The 26,327-nt window shown below is 44.7% G+C and overlaps 1 protein-coding gene across 3 annotated transcripts in view; it reads right to left on the bottom strand.

Annotated features, from left to right (window-relative positions):
* CREB5 (cAMP responsive element binding protein 5) overlaps positions 1-26,327 on the bottom strand; it is a 1,617,326-nt gene that overhangs the window by 10,111 nt on the left and 1,580,888 nt on the right. For all 3 annotated transcript variants that reach the window (XM_069648241.1, XM_069648242.1, XM_069648243.1), the window contains 2 exons: positions 14,337-14,564; positions 2,426-2,534 (listed from right to left, as the gene is read on the bottom strand). In XM_069648241.1, coding sequence (XP_069504342.1) covers positions 2,426-2,534; positions 14,337-14,564 — 337 coding nt within the window. The remainder of the gene's footprint in view (positions 1-2,425; positions 2,535-14,336; positions 14,565-26,327) is intronic.

The raw sequence follows: 26,327 nt of genomic DNA, 5'->3' as shown, positions 1-26,327 counted from the left end.
AGATTATATTGATTGGGGCACAGGTTTGCCGCACAGCATTACAGTGCATGCATAGGACATCATCGATGTTCAAATGTGAGGTGACCCCCATGACCTGTGCCCTTTAATGAGGGTAGCTGTGTCGCCACATGAATTATTTCCTGTGGAAATTTCTCTAGGCCAAAACTCTTCTGTAGAAGGGGAGTTCTTGGTGTTCCCAGGCTGTTTTACGACTTCTGTCCATTACAAAACTGGGACCTTAATGTGGGTCAGTGTCAGTAGTACTGCACCAGTCACAGATACAAGACCCCTGGCATGAATCTGGTGGTGAGAAAAGCCCATACACAGTTAGAAATTGTTCCCCTGATGCTAACCTCCTTATTAGAGTCTGTACAAAACAAAGAAGGAACTCAGGTGGCACTGTTTAGCATAGGCAAGTTCCCACAGCGGCTTCATAAATATCATGTGCTCACTAATCACCGTTCACCGGATGATCCTATAATCACTCCCAGAAGCACTGAATCACAATGCTCGATAATATGTATTTTGTTTGTATTTTTGTGACGGAATAATACTTTCATGACAGGTTTGAATGGAAGCTCTGTGTTCAATAACATGAAGGTTACCGAAGTAATTTCATAGGGAAAATACTTTATAGCTAACAAAGGCAAATGGGTTCTTTACTCATGGCCTGATGGCATTGACCGGTACACCCGGTGTGATGCAACATGTGACTGGCATCCACCAAACTTTATTCCTGCACAAAGCCATATAACAGAAGGTTTAAACATATTTATTAAACCATCAGTGAACCAAATCTGGTGTAAATCTGACCCAAAAATGAGCTGAACCATTAAAGAAAAGTCCACTTACCAGACTCGGGGCAGCATTTGAGTAGTTGTACTCACCCTGTATAAAATGGAAAATGCCACTTTTAAGTTATTATTTTTGAAACTCTTTAAACAGCTTCCCTGCAATTGCTATAGCTCCCAGAGAGAAGTCCTGTTAGCAAGCATGTCACAAATGACCACCTCAACCATGTTCATACAGCATCAAGGTCACAAGTGTCCTTGTTGGCAATTGCACAGGCGAAAGGTATAATGATCATCTAAAATGTGCAACATGTAGAGTGTGGGGTATATCAAGCTGCTGCAGCTAACATATGGCAATCTGTGTTGGCAACGCGACTCTTTTGAAAAGATGGAGGGGGTCTAATATAGCCATATGGCCCTTTGCATGTACAAATTAAAACAGAAAGATTTCTTTATTTTGTAAGATAGACTTTCCTTCCATTGCACCACTTAAAAATGGAGGTGATGGAATGTTCGCCAGTAGAGTTGCAAGTACCATTTTTACACTGATCAGTATATGATAATGGGCTTAAGAAATTGCTCTTCACCTGGACGAATTGTGTGTCACCCGAGCAAAATTGTCTGTCATTGTTGCAGTTTATATGAGACAGATGCTAATGTTTCAATCAAATCAATCAGGACACATTTTTTTTAGGTCAGTTGGGGCACGGTTGCCAACATGTTCACTTCCCAGAGAGCAAAGAAGCTGATTAAAGAATTTTAAGCATAACATATGTGCATTATGTCATTTTATACAGTTTCCACTGCCGACCTGCTGATACTTTCACATACCTACTTGTCCTTCACAAGATGCCCGGCTCCTGAAAGCATGAGGGGCACATGGAGCATTGACAAACTAATAAGAACAATACTGAAATTGGCATAATTTATTCACCCCTTCCGCATACGAAAGGGGTGAATAAATTAAGCCAATTTCACTTTTGTCAATGTCATGAAATTGTTCATAACATTTTGCCAAGCTCATGAAATCTGAAGCCACATTTGAAAATAAAACATAATATTCAGTACGTTTGCTGAAAGGAATGATGCAACAATGTCTTTTTTTGCAATTTTTAAACCCCCAAAAATGTCTGCACAAACGTCAGCAAAGGAAAAGTATAACTTCATTATTCTGTTCTTGGATAGTAAGGGGAAGCCAAATCAATAGTAAACATTTTCTTAAGATCTGCAATTGCTTAACATCTGGATACATCCTTTTCCTGCAAATATTTATCAGCAAACTAAGAGAAAAAACATATATAAAATGTTACATTTATTTTTCTGTAAAGAAATCTGGCAAATTGATTTCATGCAGGATTTTGTTTTAGCAAGTATGCCCCGGGTGTACAATTATGAATCTTGCCCTAATATGCTAGCGAAATTCAATTTTGTAATAGCACCCTCTGCCCTTTCAGGACAGCCTTTCATCCCAACTATAGTTTTACACACTAGGCAATGAACAGCATGGTGCTTGGCCTCAAACCTATCTCTCTGCCCTTCTGACACTCATTCACCCACCTGCAACCATGAAAATACCCAGGAATATGGTTATCACAGAGCCATAAAATATAAATATGCAAAAACATGATACTTACTTAAATATCCTTGAGATTCTTTTTGCATGGCAGTTATCGGACAGTCTTTATGCGTTAACAATAACTGTTTCAGCTGCGAGACTTCGTTTTTCAGCATGGAAACTTCATTCTGCAAGAGAACCATAGTCCTTCAGTCAACAAACATATTGAACAGCAAATAGTTACCAATGGAAGCATCAGTCAATTTAATAACTTTAATAAGCAGGCGGAGGAACAAACCTTCTCCCCTGCCATGGCGATCCTGATTAACTAACAAAGGCTCCATGGATCCACTCTGTCCTTTTGTTGGGCCCTGGTGGCAGTGATTCACATACCATTCACATACCATTCAGAGGGTAATTCAAACAGGCCCACATGGGCCTTGCTTCAGAGGCTAACAAAGGAGGCAGGAAACCAACAACCTTTCATATGCAACTGTCAACCTGAATCCAGCTCCCACCCTCTGTATCAATTGACAGTGAACTGGCATGTTTGGGGACTGCATGCTTACAGTAGTCAACCCTGCAGGAGGACCCCATTCATAAGGTACACATATGCAGTTTGCCAGAGTCTGGGGGAGACGTACTACTTTAATCAGGATCCACAGAGAGCTCCATTAACCAGAGAGACCCTTTGATCCACAACAGACAGGAAGATGGGTGGGGCTTAGTATTACAGGTTTTCACAGTTTTACCTTTTCTGTTGCAGAACTCTCTTGTTATGACCTCACACATACAGGAATTGTTGGTGGGGACCCAATATTGGTTCCTTAATGTAAGCTTAGTATACACCAAACCCTGTGGTACATTTGACTTTAAAAGAGGGCCAAGCCCCTCTTTTGGCAGTTCATCTGAAGGCTTCACCAGAAGTAGATGGAATAAATCATCATTGGACCCTGACTGAAGGTACAGTCTGCCTTGCATCTTCTGCCAGTAAACAAAGGCTGGGACCTCCAAGAGGGAAGTAAGACCCCTGCCCTAAACATCTCCTAGGGAACATAGGGAGATACTGAATTCAGTGGACCCTCCAGCAGCTCCAGAACTGGTACCCAGCCAGCACAAAGAATGCCCTGCTAGGCTATGGAGCAAGCTTCTTAGGTGGGAAGTGCCAGAAAGTCTCTGAACCCTAAACCAAGGACAAGGCAGCTGCCTGCAACACACCCCTCAGCTTTGGAACATCCACCTTAAATGACGACATGAGCCCAGGGAAGGAGAAGTGCATAGATGAGCATCTACTGACGTCCGCCTAAAAGGACATTTTTGAGCCAGTCGAGCCCCTCGAGCTGCAACTGACTGCAATGCTGACTGTTGTTACGCCGCAGTCACTAAAGTCATCTTCGCTTGCTGAACTGTTTGCCTCCTGATACCCACAGCTGTCTATTGTCTCGAACTGTCACATAAGCTGCAAAGTGCCCTGAAATCGACTCCATTCTGTCAAGCACCAGGAACTCCTTCAAACAAAAGGAACATTGTGGTTCTGTCCCCCTGGTCCTTCTCTGAAGGCCCCCAGAGACATTTTATGACCCATTGCTCCCTTTGTGCTGCAACCAAGTAACCTTGAACTATTGTGATTATTTACTGCACTGACAACCCTCCTGTCAATATCCAGACAGCATTCCTTTTCCCTCTTTGAAACTGTCGGTCCTCTGCATTCCTTTACAGGGTGGGTTGTATTTTGTAGTGTTGATAGAACTGTTTGTTGTGACAAAGATATTTTTATGCAACCTTGACAGTCCCTTTTATAATTGTATTTCACTGTGTTGCAACTAATCAACGATCCATGACCTTCGGGAGATAAGCCTGCCGTTCTGTCCACATTACCAAAATTGGAAAAGGAAGTTTCCAATTTGCTTCTGTTTCCAATCTTTTCGATACCTTCTGGTGTACTAGAGGTGTGGGGCTGATTGATCGTTTAGAAACCGATATTCACCCCTGGAGCACTGGTGCCCCTGAAGTTGATTTGTCACAGGCTTGCCAATCTAATGAGACATTTGCCAGGCATTGCTGTACACATGCTGAAATGATTGCATTTCCAGAGATTTTAATTAATGCTGATGTGACAGTGATAAATGTGACTAAGATGTTCCGCATGAGCTTAAGATGACACCATCACCTTGAGCACCACAGCTCTCCAGTGACATGATGATTTATTGACTTCATATCAGTTGATGCACTGAATGATGGAATTCATTATAAAAACGACTGAGAACCCAATGCCAGAACATGCAAATCTAAGCTTGATTTTCTCACAAATTGTGCAACTTTTCTGATGAAGACATAATTAACCCCATATTCCTGCCACATTTGTGTCATCGAGTCATTGTGGTTATGTAAGTCAGTCTTGAAAAATACTATTCCTTTAGTTCTGAGCCCTTTGTGGGACCCTAACTGACCAGATACGAACATCATGCCAGGTGGGTCTTCCTGAAGGCCATGGCTCCAGAAGTGTGGTAGGTGGTCGCCAAAGCCAGTGTTTAGCAAGCAAGCTCTCATAACCCATGACATCAAGGGAACATGCCTGAAGAAAATGCTGAAATTCTGAGTATATGTACGCCGGTAGCTCTACTACCAAATGAAATACTGCCTTTTGGTCACTTTGCAGTTCTAGGAGGCAACATGTGTCATTAGCACACCTACTGGCTTGGCAGCAAGTAGGTGATACAGCACCAAGTATTATCACCTTGCTACCACCTAGCTCTAATGTAATGTAATCAATATTTAATCACATTTTGTGTAATGGTGGAGGTTGGACATGGCATTCCTATGTGAATGAACAACATAAAAGGTCCTTTCTTATGGCTGTGCTTTTTACACCAGGGAAATAGCGGGAATTAAGTTAATGTATTTTTTACACCACCTGTCACTGAAAGCGTATCTATGTATTTACCCCACATTCAAGAAGGTAATTGCCTGACTTTTTTTGTACAGGTATCTGTTGGAGGGTTTTCGGTAATATTTAATGGGTCAATGAAAAGTACATTGAGAATTACCAGATGCAGGCTTGGATTGGCCTATAGGGCAATATATCCATGGCCAAATCAAAAATGCAAAATGCTGGAGTGGGACAGTTTTTTGGGTAAAAATGTGCCACTTTTATGGCCAATGTGGGCCAGTTTGATGAGCTGCGTCACTATATGCGGCTAGTAGTTTTGACCAATGTTGCTGAATAAATATTCTTTAAAATTCACACATTTCATCACATTTTATCAAAAAACTCCCCGTTGGGGACTATTCAAGCAGTGTCACAAAACTGAATGAATAGTCATTTGCAACGGTGGGCCACTTTTTCATTGGCCCAGACCGACCCTGACTGGATGTATGGAGCAGTAGCCTTACGTATAGCAAGCACCTTCTCCACTGAGGCAGACATCAATGATAAATCCAAGACAGCTGATGCTGGTGTAAGGGAAGATTCAAGAGTCAGATGTAGCACATCTGAAAATACGTCATAAGGCAATAAAATTACGAAGAATTACTTAGAGCACTTGAATCAATTATTTCCACAATGCCAGTACCTTACAGCAAGGGGCAAAAGATAACTCTAACCTTGCTTGTTCACTCAAAACATTGCCTTGGATGCAAGTTCTACATGGACTACATGGACTATCAGTAATTATTATTGCACTGTATTATCCGTATTCCTCATAGAATTATTCGTCTTATTAATTCTCTTATTAGGATTGTTCTTATGGTCATGGTATCAGCTGTCCTGACCAGGAATACATTGGGCCTCATTCTAACGGTGCCGGTAAGCTTACTGGCACTGTTGTTTCCGGACCGGCAAAGTACAACTCTGCCAGGCGGTTGCCCTTTCGCCCGGCGACCGGCACCCACCCACAGAGTTTCACGGAAGCACCGCCACCATTATTATCGGTTCCTGTGTTTCTGCGGTCCCCATTCCCGTAGATTTCTATGGGACTATCGGAATGGGGAACAACATTTTACCAGCGCCTGACTTTTCGGCCACCGGGGTTGTAATCCCCCAGTGTTACTGACAAGTCAGGCGGCGGTAACTGTTTACGGGTCCAGCGGCTACCTGCCGGTTTTACCAGCACGGTTACCGCCAGACCCATAATGAGGCCCATTGTCTTTCAACATTAGAAAATACTGCTTCCAGCTTGAACTGTTTTCTCATCATTCTCTTGGTGAGGGGCTGTTAGGTGTTTGCATTTCAACTCCAAGGCATTAGACACCAGTACAGTCTGGGAGTTCAAAAGACTGTGGTCTTCAGTTGTGACCAGTGTCAACAATATGAAGGCAACGATATTCAAAGGGACACAGAACACAGGTTGTATAGGCCCACCAGGTTTGATTTGTGTGTGCACAACCTGCATCTTGTCAGGCTCAGATCCCTTGTGAACCTGAGCAATCGTTACACTAATGGATGGCTCACTCCCCAGAGGAGAACACAGTGTATTTTGCAGTATATAAAGGAGATACTTGTAAGATTGAAGCACATGTTCTTCTATGATTAAGGATGGAGATAGTTTGAACACTTTGTTTAAAGGAGTGGAATCATCGTCCCGAAAAGTGTTCTCCGAGTAACCGGTCACCCAAGCATCCAGGTGAGGATGAGGTTCTAATCCCATAATAATGAGCATGCCAAATGGAAATATCTTTGGCCATACATAAAGGCGTGCACCTTGTAATATCGCCACTGACCAGAAACTGTAGGTACATCCCATCATAAACTTTATTTGGTTCACTGCACATCCTGCAGGACTAGAAAGCATACAAGTGCCTCCAAGGTTAGGGAAACCAGCGCATAAGCCAAAGGAACTATTGGGAAGCTTTTCTCTTCTACTCAAAGGTGCTCTCCACCCATGAAAAGAACTGGATGATGTATTCTGCTGTTTTTGGTCCAGCAAAATCTAAGCCTACGATTTTAGCTGAGTGGACGAGGAGAGAGTTGAACTTGTCCAATGGCATTTCGTCTAGCCGCCTTTGAGTGGATTTCTGCGAGGAGGGCAGCCGAGTAGTACGGATTCACTTTTGGTGGGGTTAAGCTTCAAATAGGCACTTGTCATCCAGGTTTGAATTGTATCAAGGCTTGAGGAAAGGCGAGCAATGTCTTGTGCACCCTTCACCTTTCGGTACCATTGTGAATCATCTGTATACTGGTGTATGTCAATGTTGGGGTTATTTAGGAGTGAGCCCAGCTGTTTCATATAGAGGCTAAAGATGACGTAAATTGCTTCACTGTAGTTTGCCCTTTTCCTATTTCTCTTCCGATTTGTGGCTGCGATCATCACTTGTGAGTCTTGATTCTTCATGCTCGAAAATGTTCCAAAACATTCTCAGATTCGTTTTTTAGTAATTTGAGTGAAGATAATTATGGGTACTAATAGTAAAGGGTCGTTGACTGAGAAAGAGTACAGATTCACAGAAGTATACCTTTTGAATCCTTAGTATATGGACTCCCTGTGTGATAGGCAGTCATGCCCATCCAATGTGTGACAGTAGAAATATAGCACTGGCTCTAGTTGCCTGGAACTAGGGTATGCTTAGATTGCCTATTTCCTTGCACTAGCTTCTCAGTGGGTGTGTTATTGTTAGGTTGGAGACACACCACCCAGAAATGGTGGAGAAATTGTTTGGATGATGTTTTTCTGGAAGGATCCAGCCACATTCTGCTCCAAACATTAATGAACTGCAGAACTAATAGCCAGACATTTGGTAAGCTGCACACCACAAGTACCCAAGTACGTTCTCTCTGCATGAGGGTAGACCTGGTTCCTCAGGCTCTAACCCTTCCTCCAAAATGTGAGATTCCCTTGCCTCATCCAAGGCTGACAGACGTAATAGGAGTGAAGTTGCTAACTTTCTTGAGATGCAAATCCAATCTTCATCCATATTTACTGTGTTTTGGTTGTAAAACTCTACATAACCACTGGAGAATGTTATGGTTAGTCCTAAAAAACACTTCCCTCGAGGATTGGGGAACAAGCCTTATTTATTAAAGGGGAAGTAAATGGATGTGCCCATCTTATTACCACATTAGAGCAGCAGGGAAGGTAGCAGCTGTCCAAACAAGACTGAATTACCAAACTAGAGCAGCGAGTGAATTTAGCAGCTGTCCAGCCAAGACTGAATCACCAAAATAGAGCAGCAAGGGAAGTTAGCAGCTGTCCAGCCAAGACTGAACTACCAAACTAGAGCAGTGAGGCAAGGTAACAGCTGTCCAGCCAAGAGTGAATGACCCAACTAGAGAGTGAGGGAAGGTAGCAGCCATCCAGCCAACACTGAACTACCAAACTAGAGATGAAAGGGAAGGTAGCAGCTCTCTAGCCAAGACTGATTTCCCAAACTAGAGAAGCTAGGGAAGCTAGCAGCGATCCAGCCAAGACTGAATCACCAAACTAGAGAAGCGAGGAAAGGTAGCAGCCATCCAGCCAACACTGAACTACCAAACTAGAGTAGAAAGGGAAGGTATCAGCTCTCCAGCCAAGACTGATTTACCAAACTAGAGAAGCTATGGAAGGTAGCAGCCATCCAGCCAAGACTGAATCACCAAAATAGAGCAGCAAGGGAAGATAGACTCCATCCAGCCAAGATTGAATTACCAAAGTACGGTCTTAATATTGCAAGAAACTGTTCCTAAATCATATGGGGCATACATGATTTACTGCCTGCTCTCAGAAAAAAGGTTGAAATCCCCTCTCCTGTCATAAACACATTTGTTATATGCAAGATGAGACAGGAATGCATTTCAAGTGGAAACCCTAGGATCTTGCGAGAAGAGGTTAAATAGTAAATGACTGCCCTGAACATTTAAATCAGGTATCCAGGATAACATAGGAATTAAGTTTGCTGTTCTTATAAGCTAACACTAGGACCTCACGCATGGATGTACTTTATGTTAGACAATGTGCATCTGGATCCCTCAAGGTAGGGCGTTCACGATTGTAGATTCCAGACCGAATGAACATTTGCATGTTACCCTTACAACATGCAATTAGAACTCCCAATACAGCAATGTAAACACTAAAATGCATGCATGCATGTGAGGATCGACAACAGGGCATGGCAAATTGCATCTGGAAGGGGATGACTCGCCCTCCCACTCCCGACCCCCTGCAAACTCCTGGCCATGAAGGCATCCAAATGATTGAGGATGCTCACCAGAACCAATTGGATGATTGCATCACGTGATCCGGAGAGATGCAGCAGCGCTAGCAGGCAGGTGCCTCTGTCTTCCAGCACCCATGTTGCATTATCGGACGCATGCAGATTTGGGGGTTCTCAGCACTGCAGCCAGGTCAAAATCCTGACTGGCACTATGCCAGTATATGATAGTTTACCATACAAATGTAGAGTTGAGCAACCACCACTCTTTCCATGGCCTTCCCATGGAAAAGGACGATTGACAGTAGGGTGTTAGTTTCTCCAAACATCTGCATTCAACTATAGCAAAAAGGCTGAATTTATTGTGGTGCTGGTGTACAAACGAGGCTCTGCAAAAGAGCCCAGCAGCTACTGCATCCAGCGATGCAGGATGCTAAGTGAAATTATTTGCTAGGGGGTTAGTGGTTGAACTCCAAGATTGGACAGAAAATACGAAAATCTTGCCTAGCAACCAACATTGTTTAGGAAATAATTCTTCAACTGTGAACAGTTTAATGATATAATGAGATCATCGATAATAATTGTGAGTGCATGGAGTCTATGTCAACAAACACTGTGTGCTGCGATTCTTGATTTCAGTGCCGTGTTTGACACTGTTAATACAGGCACCATGTGAAAAAGTGTGATACCTGGGGGATACCGAGTGGCCTCCTTACCATCATTAATAAGCTCGATATGGAAAAGACGGTCAGAGTTTGGCTAGATATAAAGGGGAATTTAACATCAAAGATTAAGACGACTACTGGACTTTAGCAAAGGTTTATACTTTCCCCCTTACTCTTTAATCTGTGTATGGCGGATCTCTCTAAATTCCTTGATGAAGGGATGCTCGTCATCCAAAGCTTGCGTCCAAAAAGGTGGCGTGACTGGGTTATGCAGATGACTTGATTGGGATGATCTGCACACCGATAGGGTTGCAGCTACACACCGATAGGGCTGCAATCTACTCTCAATCAATTGCTGGTATTTCAAGGCAAACATGACTTAAAAGTAAATGTAGCAAAAAACAAAGTTATGGTTTTCCAACCAGAAAGAAAGAATGCACAGACCAAATGTAAGTGGTGTCTGCAAGGGAACAAAATAGAACAAGTAGATAATTATAAATATTTTGAAGTTATGATTGATAGTAAACTGAATTGGAAAAGCCATACAGAGAAATTAGAACTGGAGCTAACCCAGCAGATAGGGGCAGTACAAGGTTTTGCAGCATGACATGAGGGTTATACTTTGGATAGTATTATAAAGGTGTGTAAAATAAAAGAAATACCAACGTTAATGTATGGAAGTTCGATCTGGGGACTGAAATGCGAGTCTGAAATAAGGAGGTTAGAAAGAATATTTTTAAAAGCCTTGTTAAGTGTGCCTACTCAGTTGTCTGTAGAATATTTATATTATGAGTTCAAAATTGGAACACACGTATTAGCTCATTGTATCCAATGTGCTATGTATTTTGGGAACTTATCCACTGAGAGTGATACGATATGGCTCTGTGAATTAAAGGGTGAATTGGGAAAACTGCTTGGATACTCGAAACAAGTGACTTGCACCAAAATCTGGCAACAGGAAAATGCGTGGGATACCAGCTTGGGAATCGAGGCATTAAGCTATACGCGAGTCCAATATAAACAAATGATTACATCTTATTTAACAGATTTGGACCAAGAACAAATATGGACTGATTTAGAGACTATAATAACCATAGGCAGTACTCTAGCCCCCTCAGAGAGTACACTAGTTATCTTCCTAATTCCTATATTCGTACAGAATATATCAGATTCAAATTTAACTGGCGATATTAGGACCACGAATGTCCCTGCCAAGAGAAGATCGCAAGGGTAGATATTGTAGTACTAGTGGTGAGTCTGTTAAACATCTGGGTCCAGATTACAGAAACTTTGCACTAGTGCAAGTGGAAGTTTGCACAGCATTAGGACATATAAGAAGAAAACATGTGCACCATGACAAGTGCAGTTTGGCATGTTATAAGCACCAGGGCAAAAACTGCCCTTCTTAAAAAAAGTTTATTTTTAAAGCATGTTTGCACCAGGGTAAAGTTTGCCCCGGTGCTAATACCATTACGAAATAGCCCTAGGGCAAACTTTGTCCTGATTCCAAAATGCAGTGGAAACATATGTTTTTTGAACCAGGGCAATTTTTTCCTTGGTTATCCAATATGTCCCAGTGTTTTTAGAAAGAGATCAAACTTTGCCCTAGTGCTAATAGCATGCACGCTTGTACATGCCCAGGTGAAAAGTTTCTGTAATCTGGCCCCTGTTGTGCATTTGTCCTGAATTTGAGAAGAAACACAATCGTGCATGGAGAGCTGTTGGCAATTATGATCGTCTAAACAGGATGCAGGATAAACTGGGGCAAATAATTGATGGAGGGAAATGAAATTACGTTTATATATCCTTTGACTAAACTCTGGATAAAGTTAGCAACATGTGTAGAGGAATGTTGAATTTTAGTATAGCAGGCCGGGATGTGCTTGTGGTGTTTTAGTTTAAAATTGGATGACTACTTGATGGATATTATGATGAAATGTTAAACATTTTAAATGTCTGAAAAAACTATGTGATGATTTGAATGGGTATATTGCGAAATTATTTTTATAAAAAGCCATATCGGCTCTAATAAAAGAAATATATATATATATATGTGTATATATATATATATTCACTGAAAAAACTTTGTTAAAGGGACGTTATGGTTAAGTTGGACTCATAAAAACCTATGAAATTCAATGAAAAAACTTTGTTAAAGGGACGTTATGGTTCCAAGTAAAACCGAAAAACCCCTGAAATTCGCCAGTTATGGTAAGCTAAGAAACCATAACTCGCGCCACCACCGTGCACTGCTAAGACTAACACCCAGGACATCAAAGATGACATCACAAATGTCATTGATGACATCACTAATGACATCACATGTCTGTCTCACTCTTTTTTCTTTACTGATATATTTACCCGTTTTTTTGCCTCTTGCAGCCATATCCCATCCTCATCACCCTTCACCTCCCCAGAGATTATTTGATAAATTTGACAAGTGGAATGCTGTGTTTTTTCATATGTTTTTACTGCGATGTCCGCGGACATCGACCACTGTCGGCAAATCCAAGATGGTGGGCGTTTCTAAAAATCTGATGCACCTCACGCTCCTCACCATCCAATCAGCGAACACGTCGCAGACATGACGCAAGCCGATTAGCCAATCAGGACACTGTCCGCGGACCGAACAGGGAAGTGTGTCCGCGGACCGGACCTCCTAGATATCACTAATTTTTTGTGACCTACTTTTTGGTCATTTTTTAAAAAACTACTGGATGGATTTTTACCAAATTTACAAAAGCAAGCTTTTGGGACCAAGCCGCTGCTCCTGCCACAAATTCGGTGAAAATCCGTCCAGAGGTTTGGGCTGTAGGCATGAGCAAAGTTTTTTCCCCATTCAGTCTACCGGAAAAAAATAAATTTTGGGACCCCCACTATAACTCTGCCCCCACTGGACCAAACCTCACCACACTTTGCAAAACATACTTGCCATATACTTTTTATGCAAAGTTTGGTGAGGATTCGTCCAGGGGGAGCGAAGTTATGAGCCGTCCAAAAAGTGCTCTTCCTATGGGATTAGCAATTTAACCATAACTACACGGCCACTAGCATGGCCGTGTAATATATATATATATATAGCTTTTTTTGTAAAGGAATGACCGTGCCCCACATTCACAGATGAAGTGAACACACAACCCTCAGCTACGGGTACAGGATGGAATCCACTAAAACTCAGATTGAATGATTGTGACAGGAGTAACAGCCTCTGCATAGTGTATAGGTTTCCTACTGTAGCAGACAAAAGGATAGCAGGGTCTTATGTTAGGGGTTCAATGACCCCATCTATATGCAGCCAAGCTGATTAGAAGGGCGAGAAAGGACATACACATATATGAAACACATGGGTTTCAACCACATATTTTTCCCTTTTTATGAAATTATTTATGATGCTTTTCAATAATAACTTTCTATACTGATCCGAAATCTGGTTTAGCCCTTTTGATGCCAGGATTTCAATGCTTTCCTGTGGGAATTAGCATGGCTATTAAGGCCCTAAGGGAAGGGGGAAATATTTATCGCTGCACCTAATGTTAGACACACATGACTGTGTGCATGTGCTGTTAATCACGCACACCCTTGATACCTGGACTGAGTGACATGGAGGGCCACTTTTGAGAACCAAAACATGACTGAGTCGTCCTCCGCCGTAATCAGAGCATTTCATGTCGAACCTCACTTGCCCCGTTTTATTTTGGAACATTTGATCACTTAACAAGCCATTCCCAAAACGCATGCATTTGCATTTTTTTTCCCATGCCATTTTTGAGGCTTCTACTTATGAAACAAACAAGATGGATGCATAGCAGTAAGGGCGACACGCGCAGCGCGTGCCCACAATGAACTGTTGCTCAACTGCACACGTAAAGTAGGAAGGGACAGAAAGTCAACTTGTTCCTACAACCACAAAGTAACATTACATTCCGCCACCCTTGTCCCCAACAGCTCCAATGCAATTTTTCACACAAAAAACTGACAGGTGCAAACATGATTTGTTGACCTCTTGAGTTTTCTCTGGCCGATTCTGAAAGGAAATTCTTTACACCGAGAGAATCTCCTCATTAATAAACCGAGATTGTGTCTGTGTTTGCATTCATAATTCTATGTTTTTTGTGTCAACAAAGTTCATGTATGTCCAACTTGTGTTGAAAATGCCCTGGCTGTAAATAGTGGCTCTGTGTCGTCGACGTATACAGTACGCACCTGAAGCTGCATGTTTGTCTGGGTGAGTTCTTCTGCTTTCTTTTCCAGTGACATCACCCAGACCTTCCTCTTCTGTCTGCACCGCGTGGCAGCGGCTCGGTTCCTTTCCAGAAATTTCCGCCGCCTTTCGTCTGGATCCTCGTCCACCACCCGCCTCCGGCGACCTCCTGTGGGCTGAGGCGACTGCATTGTCTGGGTGGGCTGCATCTGCTGTGCCGCTGGGGAGAGCTGCACAGAAACATGGCAAGAAATGTAAAATGGACAGCCACAGGAAGACGTGCGAAAGCTGAGGCAGACACGAACACGTGCTTAAGTTCCACCCACACATTCTCTGCCATCAGACGTCCTGAAAAGGTAGAGTGATGAAAAGCAATAAACAAAATGGCCGCATGTGTCTACCTTAGTCAAAAGTCTGTGTGCCTGGGGGTCATGACACATTCTCTAAATAGTGGCAAATGAACATGCCTTCCCCTCAGTCCAATGGATTCAATGACTTCTTTCGATGCCATTATCCCCACTTGCAGAATTGTTAATGCTTCAATTTTTCCAATGCATACCTCTGCCGTGAACCCTTTGCAAAGGGTTTGGAGGAAGAGTTTCTATCATGCGGATTGACCATGCAAGAACAATGCCACCATCTGATTACAATGGGTCCATAGGCTACAGCCCTAATCATTGCATTTGTGCATTTTCCCATTTCCCACAAATGGTTGGGATCATGAGTGCAAACAAGGGTGGACAGACATTTATCCCGATTCCTCATGCCAACATGGGACATATGCGGACAGGGTTTCCCAGATGAAAGTAAGCGGGCCCCAAGACATTATTCTGAAATAGGCCACCACCCATCCTTTGCCCGCCCTGAATAAGGAGACATTTTCTCTGTCTCTAGTACTTAGGATGGCTGGCCTAGGTTTTCCAAATCTTTCTGAAATGTTCCGTCACAAAGGGAGCTTATAGTGCCCTGACCCTGCTTTTGCAGCGGGCCCTAGAGCATAGGTGGCACAATTTAATAAATAATAGCCCTACTGTCCCTCTGCAGCTGCTTGCCGAGAATGATATTGCCTCATGCAATGCTATCCGCCGCCGTGTACACTCTTTAACTCAGTGATGAAAGGTGGAGTAAGGGCTACTTAACATGTGGCAGATTGTGCCCTGCCAGCCATGCCACCCTTTAACGATGTTACCTGATCTCATATTTTTGATCTATATAGTGCCATCAGGAACCTGCTGTTGGATGGACGGCACACTCTCCCTAGGACAACACCTATATATCATTTCTTGATTGTAATTCCCCTCTTAATGAATTTAATTACAGAAATAATTAATTATACATACATTTACATACTATGTGCTCTCAGAAGTAAAATCAAAATAGCATACACTCTTTCTTTAGTATTGCATGAAATTCAAAATGCAATATATAATTCATTATCTGTGTTCCAAAGCTAAAAGTTATTACAAATCAAAATGTAATATGATGTTGGAAACAATCTCTGTTGATGACAATTCGCTCTTTATGCGTTTCGAAATATTTTATTTCTTCTTCAGGAGCTGAATTTCATCAACTTCATCTCATAATTTGTTGCAAAAAGACATGAAATATCTATATTAGTGTATATTCTCATGTCTATTTAACTAAAGATACATATATATGCCTCCCTTATGCAAATCCACTCACCCAATCTTTGATGTACCTCTATCAACAATAGAGCTCATCCTTCAATGCATGAATAATGGCACCATCTGGTGTGCCTCATAATTTTCAAGGGAACCATTCACTGTACGGTGAATACAAGTCTACAATACAAAACCAATACTCAGGAGTATTGGTTTCATAACACAGAGGGATGAAGTGCTTAGTCCGGCATGCATGATAATGCGGTTGGTTCTGCCCAGACAATACTTGCCTTCCAGAGACTTGTTATGAATCCTCACTATGTTATGTTATGTTATTCCACCTCTGTAACCTGAAGCACTTACTGTAACCATATTCTTAAATTAAAAGCGCCTAGATACCCCTGGGTTTTATGTGCTATATAAGTGTCAATTAAATAAATAAATAAACACGCTCCATGAGGTCTTCTGATGAAAAGGAGTAAGGAACAGAACCAAAACACAAGGAAAGCAAGAAGACACTTGACTTATTTTTTGCTTGCTGATTATTCAGTTCTTTTCTGTGCACCTGAGAGAGCATGTGGGTCACCACTTTCAGCGGCTGTGAGTGCTGCCAGTGGTAAAGGGACTCAATCATAGCTTGGAGGAGTTCCGATGCTTGATCCTGAACTCAGATTGCAGACTCCTGTAAAGCAGCACCAAGGTTGGACCAGGTTCTACGATGGTGCTGTAAAACTGTTCCTACTGGCTGGCACATGCCACAGTAGCAAATTGACAAGGGGGGTCCTGGGAGTCTCTCTGCCAGACATAAGTCCTGGTTACGAGAGACTTACCCAGAGTCTTTAGCTCACTATCTTTCACAGAGTAGAAATATCCCAAACATATCAGTCTTTGTCCTGCCGTGGGGTAGTCCAGCACCGAAATGCTAGGCAATTCTCCTCTGAACAAGAGTACCATCAGCATCCCAAGACACGTGTTTCGGTCTGGTTGGACCTCATCAGTAGGGAGGAGCTGTGCCTCTATAAGAATAGTGAGCAAGGGGTCCACGTCTGGATTCCCCTAGTAACTTAGGGTGAGACCCAAATTTACTCAAATATGCAAATTGACAAGGGTGGTCCTGGGAGGATCTCTGCCAGACATAAGTCCTGGTTACGAGAGACTTACCCAGAGTCTTTAGCTTACTATCTTTCACAGAGTAGAAATATCCCAAACATATCAGTCTTTGTCCTGCCCTGGGGCAGTCCAGCACCAAAATGCTAGGCAATTCTCCTCTGAACAAGAGTACCAACAGCATCCCCAGACATGTGTTTCGGTCTGGTTGGACCTCATCAGTAGGGAGGAGCTGTGCCTCTCTAAGAATAGTGAGCAAGGGGTTCCCGTCTGGATTCCCCTAGTAACTTAGGGTGAGACCCAAAGTTACTCAAATATGCAAATTGACAAGGGGGGTCCTGGGAGTCTCTCTGCCAGACATAAGTCCTGGTTACGAGAGACTTACCCAGAGTCTTTAGCTCACTATCTTTCACAGCATTTCGGTGCTGGACTGCCCCAGGTCAGGACAAAGACTGATATGTTTGGGATATTTCTTCTCTGTGAAAGATAGTGAGCTAAAGACTCTGGGTAAGTCTCTCGTAACCAGGACTAATGTCTGGCAGAAGGACTCCCAGGACCCCCTTGTTAATTTGCATATTTAAGTAACTTTGGGTCTCCCCCCAAGTTACTAGGGGAATCCAGACGTAGAGCCCTTGCTCACTATTCTTAGAGATCCACAGATCCACCCTACTGATGAGGTCCAACCAGACCAAAACACGTGTCTGGGGTTTCTGTTGGTACTCTTGTTCAGAGGAGAATTGCCTAGCATTTCGGTGCTGGACTGCCCCAGGGCAGGACAAAGACTGATATGTTTGGGATATTTCTTCTCTGTGAAAGATAGTGAGCTAAAGACTCTGGGTAAGTCTCTCGTAACCAGGACTAATGTCTGGCAGAGGGACCCCAAGGACCCCCTTGTTAATTTGCATATTTAAGTAACTTTGGTTCTCACCCTAAATTAATAGAGGAATCCAGATGTGGACCCCTTGCTCACTAATCTTATAGAGCCACAGATCCACCCTACTGATGAGGTCCAACCAGACCTAAACACGTGTCTGGGGTTTCTGTTGGTACTCTTGTTCAGAGGAGAATTGCCTAGCATTTTGGTGCTGGACTGCCCCAGGGCAGGACAAAGACTGATATGTTTGGGATATTTCTTCTCTGTGAAAGATAGTGAGCTAAAGACTCTGGGTAAGTCTCTCGTAATCAGGACTAATGTCTGGCAGAGGGACTCCCAGGACCCCCTTGTTAATTTACATGCCACAGTAGAACAGCATGGCAGGTTACTATACATCTGAAGTTCATATTTGTCGGTTTCAAATATCTGTGCTACTTTCTAAGATCTATAAAATGTGGACATACAGCAACAGCAAAGAAGTGAACACTGCATCTCATGGTCTTTAATGTAAACCGATTGTCATGCTTACGATGTGCACTTGAGTAGAAGCAGAAATTTCACTTTAAAAATGCCTACAAGTTGTTTACAGCAACACAGAAAATCTAAAATAATACAAATGTTGCTGTATCCCAGAGGAATTAGTCTATTTATTTCTAACACGCCAAAGCCCACAGGTAACAGGGCGCACATAGACACACAGACACTTCAGCAGGAGGACGGGACAGAGAGATGGTTGGCAGGAGGGATGACTCCAAGAGTAAGGTTTTAAAACTTTATCTGAAAGTAGTAGATTTTTCTTCCGAGTGCATGCTTGCTGGGAGAGTATTTCATGCTCTGGTACCTCTAAGTGGAAAATATCTGACCTTTCCTCTGGCTCACTTTGTGCAGGGAATGGTAAGAGGGTTTGCTGAGCTAGATCGCAAGGTCCTGTTGGGGATGTATCGTGTCATTGCGTGCTTTTGATAACCTGGGGCATTACCATATATACATCTATGAGTTAAGGACAAGGTTTTGAATTGGATCCTCTTTTACACAGGCAGCCAGTGTAGCTCCCTCTGGAAATTGGTGATGTGCTCTTTTGTGGACATGTTGTATATTATCCTGATAACATCATTCTGGATAATTTGTAGTTTACAATATTTCCCTTGCTGGCTCCACTAAGGGGGGCGTTGCAGTAATCCAGCCGGGGCAGTATTATAACTCTGACTAAGATCTTGCAGTTCTAACACGAGACAAGTGGATTAATTTGACTTAGGACTTTAAGATGGTAGTAGGAATTTTTTGGACATTGTTGACATGCGCGTCTGAGTTGAGTGATGCCTCCAGAAATGTGCCTAATGTTTTTACTTTTCCAACCACTGAGATGAGGCAATCATCAACCTTGAAGCTTGCATATGCCTGATTTAGATTGTGCCTTGCATGTTTGGAGCCGAAGATCATGAGCTCGGTCTTCGAGGAGTTGAGGCACATCCAGTTGTTTACTCTCCATTCCCTAATGGTTGCGTAGATGTCAATTAGATTAGTTGGATCGGTAGCATAATCTCTGCTGAGGTCCATTATGAGTTGGAAATCATCTGTACAGCGGGTGAAATGGAGGCCCTTTGTCTCCAGTTGCTCACATAAAGGTTTTATATAAATGTTAACGAGAGCTGGAGAAATATAAGCCCCCTGAGGCACTCCATAATCAATAGGGGCTGAGTCGGAGCAAGCAGTGCCCCAGCAGATTTTGGACCTTCTTTCAATCAAAAAAGAGTTTATCATTCAATGGTGTGGTAGGAGCAATTTCCCGCTGTTGCAAGTGTTTTAAGCAGGCGTGAGTGATATAGCAAGTCAAACACGGCACAGGGATCAAAAAGGAAGAGCAGCCCTGTCTTACTTTCGTCCAGTCTCTCCAACATTTGGGTCTAGTCGAGCAGGGCACTTTCTGTCCCATGGCTGCCTCTGAAGCCTGATTGTTTAGGGTGGAAAGCCCCTGATGTCTCGAAGTGCACCTGAATTTGTAAAGTGGCAACCTTATCTAGGGTTTTTAGCAAAAAAACATGTATTTGTGATGAGCCTTGGTTAGTAGGATCACTCGGACTAAGACCAGGCTTCTTCACAAGGGGAGTTACCGCTACTTCCTTACTGTTGCGTAGCAATTTCAATTGTATACGCATGCGTGAGCCGCATCGAGGCTCGCGCATGCGCAGACATTATTAAAGGCGGTGCGCCGGCAGTTCGCGCCGGCGACCGGAGCAGACACAAGTCTCCGGCGTCCACTCTCTGCATGCCTGCATGTATGCGTGTGTGTGTGCGAGCGAGGCCCCGGCACGCCCTAAGGCCCATAACACTGGCGACGAGGGCGGACACAGAGCCATCCTCCGCTCCGACGGCATCGGAGTGAAGGAACACTGCTGCGTGTGTATCGATCGGATGCACACGGACCCACGCGCACGGCCATTTTCTTTTTCTCCTCTCTGCATGCGGAGTGCAGTGGTTGCGGCCCGAGAGGGTGCTCGTGCGCCATCTGCCTCCTGTACTGCTCCAGAGAAATTTTTGGAACCACCACAGCCCAGACACCACAGGGTTGTGATAAAGACAAGAAAGAGAGTGTGATTACACTCTGAAGACCACCAGTTACCCCGGCTCTTACCAGACAAGGACCACTGTGAGTACACTATGGGGGAAGAAGGAGAGGAAGAAGAAAATGCTGTCGCCCCAATACCTCGCAGAATGCACAGTACTCTGGCTCTTATGCCTGAATTTGACACCACGGGCCCCCCATCCAAGTTATGGCCGAAGTGGATCACATGGGTTAAGAAGCTGGAAATGTTTTTTAGAGCCTCAGGGGAAACGGAAGATGAGGCGAAGATTGCCATCATGGTCTATTCTGCAGGGACCGAGGTTCAACGCATTTATGACACTTTCAACATTCCAGCAGTGAATTATGATGCGGTCAAGCGAGCCTTCCATGACCACTTCCTTCCTATGGCGAATGTTGACTTTGACAGGTTTGTCATGGGTGAGGAGAAACAATTGGAAGAGGAATCACTAGACCGGTTTTGCGTTCGTCTGAGACAGCTAGCGAGCTCCTGCAGATGGGTCAACGAGGAAGAAATGGTTTGTAACCAACTGCTGCAAGGTTGCTGCTCAGGTAAACTGAGGAGAAAAGTGCTAAGAGAGCCCGGACTGACTCTGCAGCAAATTCTGGATATGGGGAGAGCGTACGAACTGGCGGAGGCAAGAGGGGCGAAAATGGACGCTACTACGCGCTCCAGGAAGGAGGAAGAGGCATACGCTATAGGACGCTCAGCCATGGGGAAGGCAAGATGGACACCAAAGAGAAGTGAAGGGCCCAAGACGCAAGGGAATGTCTCATCGTGTTCATACTGTGGATACGATCTGCCGCATGCGGGAGAGTGCCCAGCAAAGTCAAGGACCTGTGGTCGATGTGGCATACCGGGACACTATGCGAGAGTGTGCAGGGCGACGATGCCAGTTACGATCTTGAGAGGACCAGAGAGAGTCGGCATGGGTGTCGCTGAAAGAGTAAGGGGCGTGTCCTCTGTCGAACAAGGCATGCAAGATCTCAATATCGCAGAAGAAGAGGAGGAAGATGAAGAAATATTTTTCATTTCAAGCATTGCGCAAGGCCCTGGGGACCGTCGACAACCCAAATGCACCGTCAACATTAGCGAGATGCCAACTCCGGTCCTCATAGATACTGGGGCGTCCGTCTGTGTACTTGCAACAAAACATTACAATGCTCTTCCTTGCCCACCAAGGCTGACGAATTCCACAGCGCGAATCTACGCATTCGGAGGGGACACACCTCTTCCCATCCAAGGGGTGTTTGTGGCCCCGGTCTCTCATGGTCAAAACAGAATAAAGGTGAGGTTTTTCGTCACCAGCGTAAGCCCCCACTCCCTCCTAAACTGTGCCGCGTCAGAAGCGCTCAACATCGTACACTTCACCCTTGCTGTGTACTTCACAGATCTGGACCGCCTACTACAGCGTTTTGAGAAGATATTCACTGGCATCGGAAAGCTCAAGGCAGAGCCCATACGGTTGCACATAGATGAGTCCGTGAGGCCGACTGCGCTGAAACATCGGCGTATCCCTTTTCATCTAAGGGAACAAGTGGTGAAAGAACTACAGTCACTGGTGGACAAGGACATTATCGAGAGGGTAGATGGACCCACTCCCTGGGTCTCCCCAATTGTGGTGGCCCCGAAGCCGAAACAACCAGGGGCAGTACGCATCTGCGTAGATATGAGGCTGCCCAATGTAGCAATCAAACGAGAACGCCATCTCACACCAACCCTAGATGATATCGTAGGAGAGCTCCAAGGAGCCAGGGTCTTCTCAAAGCTAGACCAGAGGTCAGGCTACCACCAGTTGGAACTCCACCCCGAGTCCAGGTATATTACGACCTTTACGACCCATGAGGGGGTTGTATCAATACAAAAGACTTAGCTTCGGGATCTCGTCCGCAGCAGAGGTCTTTCAAAATGCCATCAGGGGGGCACTATCAGGACTAAAAGGGGTCATCAACATGTCAGAGGACATCCTAGTGTTTGCAAAATCAGAAGCGGAACACCTGAAGCGCCTTGAGCATACCCTGGAGAGACTGTACAGTGTCGGTTTAACCCTACATAAGGAGAAATGCGAATTTCTGAAGGACAGGCTTGAGTTTTTCGGATTTATATTTCACGCTGGAGGGATTTCCCTGGATCCGGAGAAAGTGAAAGACATCAGAGATGCATCCCCACCAGCGTCCCCAGCCGAAGTAAGAAGTTTCTTAGGGATGGTCAATTATTGCGGCCGCTTTATCCGAGATCTAGCCTCCCTATCGGAACCACTGAGGGCGCTCACCAGAAATGATGTGGCGTGGACATGGACAGGGAAGGAAAAAAGAGTGTTCACCGCCATTAAAAATGCCCTGTCGGAGCAAGAAACAATGGCATACTTCCACCCCGGTCGCGAGTCGGAGATCGTAGTTGATGCTAGCCCGGTAGGGCTGGGAGCAGTCCTCATGCAAGCAGACGAGCAAGGGACCATGAGGCCCATCGCCTATGCCAGCAAGGCCCTGACCGACACGGAGAGGCATTACTCCCAAATAGAGCGAGAAGCCTTGGCCATACTGTGGGGGTGTAAACATTTCAGAATCTACATTCTAGGGAAGCCAGTTGTGGTGGTAACTGACCACAAACCCCTCATCCCCATACTGTCTGGAACATCGTCCAAACCACCTCCGCGCATAGAAAGGTGGATGTTGGCCCTCATGGAATATGGGGTCAAATTGCTATATCGACCAGGGACACACAACCCGGCGGATTACCTGTCGCGCCATCCGGGCACTGGGAGGCCCAGGGACTCACTGGAGGTGGCGTACTGCGTGGAAGCTGTACATCTAGTTGTGGAGGCAGCACTGCCTGTAGCCCTGACGCGTCAGGAAATTGCAGAGGAGTCCAATAACGACGAAGCGTTCCGGAAAATAAAAGACGCAGTGGACACAGGGGAATGGCGGGAGGTCCTCCTTGACAACTCCCGAAGGACTGCGGAAGCTCAAAGAGATCTACAGGCACTCTGGAAGGCACGCCACGAATTGTCGGTGGCGGATGATGGAATACTGCTAAGAGGGCACCAGATCGTAATACCAGGAGTGCTGGTTGAGAAAGTCCTACAGCTGGCCCACAAGGGACATCAAGGAATGGCCAAGATGAAAGCTCGGCTCAGATTGAAAGCCTGGTTTCCAGATCTGGAAGGAAGGGTGGAGAAATTTGTGAAGGCCTGTATCCCATGTCAAGCCGCCAGCCCTGTGGAGAAGGCGCCACCCATTCAGGCCATGGAGAGGAGTGACCGCCCATGGGGGACAGTGCACGCGGACTTCGGGTCCACGGGCCGAGGCTTATACTTTCTGGTGGTAACAGACCAATGGTCACGATACCCAGAGGTGGAATTGGTCGAATCCACATCCAGCGATCACACCATGCTGGCCATGGACAAAATATTTGCCACCCATTGGTTCCCTCTCGAAATTTGCTCGGACAACGGGTCACCGTTTCAGGGCCAGCGTTTTGCTCAATACTGCAAGGACAGGGGGATAAAGCATCACAAAATAACACCGTTATGGCCGAGAGCAAATGGCGAGGTGGAGCGCTTTATGCGAACGCTCAACAAAGTGTTCCGCATATCGGTGAATGGGGGAGAAGATCTCAGGCGAAATCTGGTCGAATTCCTCAGAGAATATCGCACGACCCCACATCAGTCCACCGGAGTGGCCCCCGCAGAGGCCCTTTTCAAAAGAATACCAAGAGGCCTACTACCCGAAGTGGAAGGGAGGACACCAGGAGAGATCGACAACAGCAAAGTGCGCACAGCGAGTGCCACTCTGAATGAGAAAGAGACCGCACGGCGGAGACTACCCGAGAGGGCAATCGCAATAGGAGACACCGTGCTGGTGCGCAACAAAAAGCCGGAAGGGAAGCTTTCTCTGCCATATGAACCACAACCATTGGGCGTGACCCACGTCAAAGGGTCGATGGTCACGGCCGCCAATGCAAGAGGGACTGTGACCAGAAATGTTTCGTTCTTCAAGCGCATAGAACCTGAAACCCCTGGAGCAACCGTCAGAGATGATCCCGACCCGAGTACGGGAGTGCCGGTGGAAGACGATGGGCCGCCAGAGGCTCCGGCGGCACCCGAGGACCCCGACGCCGGAGCACGCAGGTACCCGAGCCGGGCGGGGCGCAAGCCACCACTGAGGTTCAAAGACTTCATCATGGACCCTACCTCTTAATTAAGGCAGAGGTATCGTGAACGTTATGATGGGCCCGTTGGCCCCCATGTTTGAATATGTTGTTTTGTTTTGGGGGGAAAAGGAGGGATGTTGCGTAGCAATTTCAATTGTATACGCATGCGCGAGCCGCATCGAGGCTCACGCATGCACAGACATTATTAAAGGCGGTGCGCCGGCAGTTCGCGCCGGCGACCGGAGCAGACACACGTCTCCGGCGTCCACTCTCTGCATGCCTGCATGTATGCGTGTGTGTGTGTGCGAGCGAGGCCCCGGCACGCCCTAAGGCCCATAACACTTACTTGCCACGGGCAAAAATTTATGTAAAAACGAGGCATTGACAAACCTGGTAAGGAAAGGAGCAAACCTGCAGCACTCCTTTAGTATGATCTTGGTTGGTAAGAGATCTCCGGGGCAGGATGCAGGCCTAATGTTTGCTAGTATTTTGGTCCTTTCTTCGATAGCAATGGTTTTAAAAGAGAAGCCTGTAGGCGCATTTGCTTCTCCTTGATCATTTGCTAGGCTTTGTTCACGTTGTTTGCCTGTATTATTTTGCCAGTTTTTAATTGTATTGCAAGCTGACTGTACACTATTCTTAGAAGAGGCGTTTTGTACTTTGTCGTAATCTGCTGGTTTTTTCCACTTCCTATTTATTTCAAAAAGCTTTCTGGTACTATTTCTTGCATTCTCAATTTGATCATTGTTTGATCAATGTTTTATATGCCTTTTCCAGACATTCCTATGTTTCTATTTTCTGTGTTTCTTTTCTTTGCCCATACTCACTCAGTCTGTCTTTTAGCTTTTTTCATGGTGCATAACTCAGGCATGAACCCATTTTGTTGTTTGGGTAGTCAAGCAGTATCTTTGATCTTAATATAGCTAGCAGCTCGGGTATATTTGCAGCATTTTTGTCCAACCTAATTTTGGCCTGGGCTTCTACTTTTTGTCAGTATGGAGAGACGACAGCATTTGCCTTTAAGTACCCCACTGAGAGGGGAGCGTTGTTTTTTACTCATCTGAACAGGCTCTATTTATGGTCTGTGTTTCCAAGGCACACTGGCACTTGAGAGCCTCTAAAGTTAGGGGTTCACCCATTATGATTTTCCTATTTTGAAGTCGACCAGAGGGCATCCTGCATGAGGTCTGTGCGTATGAGTCTCTGCTGAGGTTTCATGCAGTTTTACAAAGCTGGACACTGGCTCTTCTGGTATTCGAACACCTCGGTTTGTAGCAAGGGGTCTACAAAAGGATTTTTTAGATCTATAATGAGATGGCAGCAAAGATGCGTATTCACAAATGTGTTTATTTCTTTTATTATATTTAGTCAGGGGTCAAGTCCTAAAAATTAAAGTGGGGGGACTCATCAACAAACTCGATGGGAAGTGACGTCGCTAGAAATTAGCATATCAAGGTGAAACATTTGCATTTCATTAAATTGGCTTTGCATAACCACCCAAATTGCACAGGACAGATGGCATTTGCCTTTCAGAAAATCAACACAAACAAAACCAAGAAATTATATTTTCGTCTAATAGTGTTTTTGAAAACGTTAAGAGGTGTGCATGTTTTGAACTCCAAGAACCACTACAAAGGTTTTCCCTGGAACTTGCAG

Source organism: Ambystoma mexicanum, chromosome 2q (assembly GCF_040938575.1).
Source record: "Ambystoma mexicanum isolate Mex_15411 chromosome 2q, UKY_AmexF1_1, whole genome shotgun sequence".
NCBI lineage: Eukaryota > Metazoa > Chordata > Amphibia > Caudata > Ambystomatidae > Ambystoma > Ambystoma mexicanum.
This window is presented reverse-complemented; position numbering and strand designations above follow the sequence as displayed.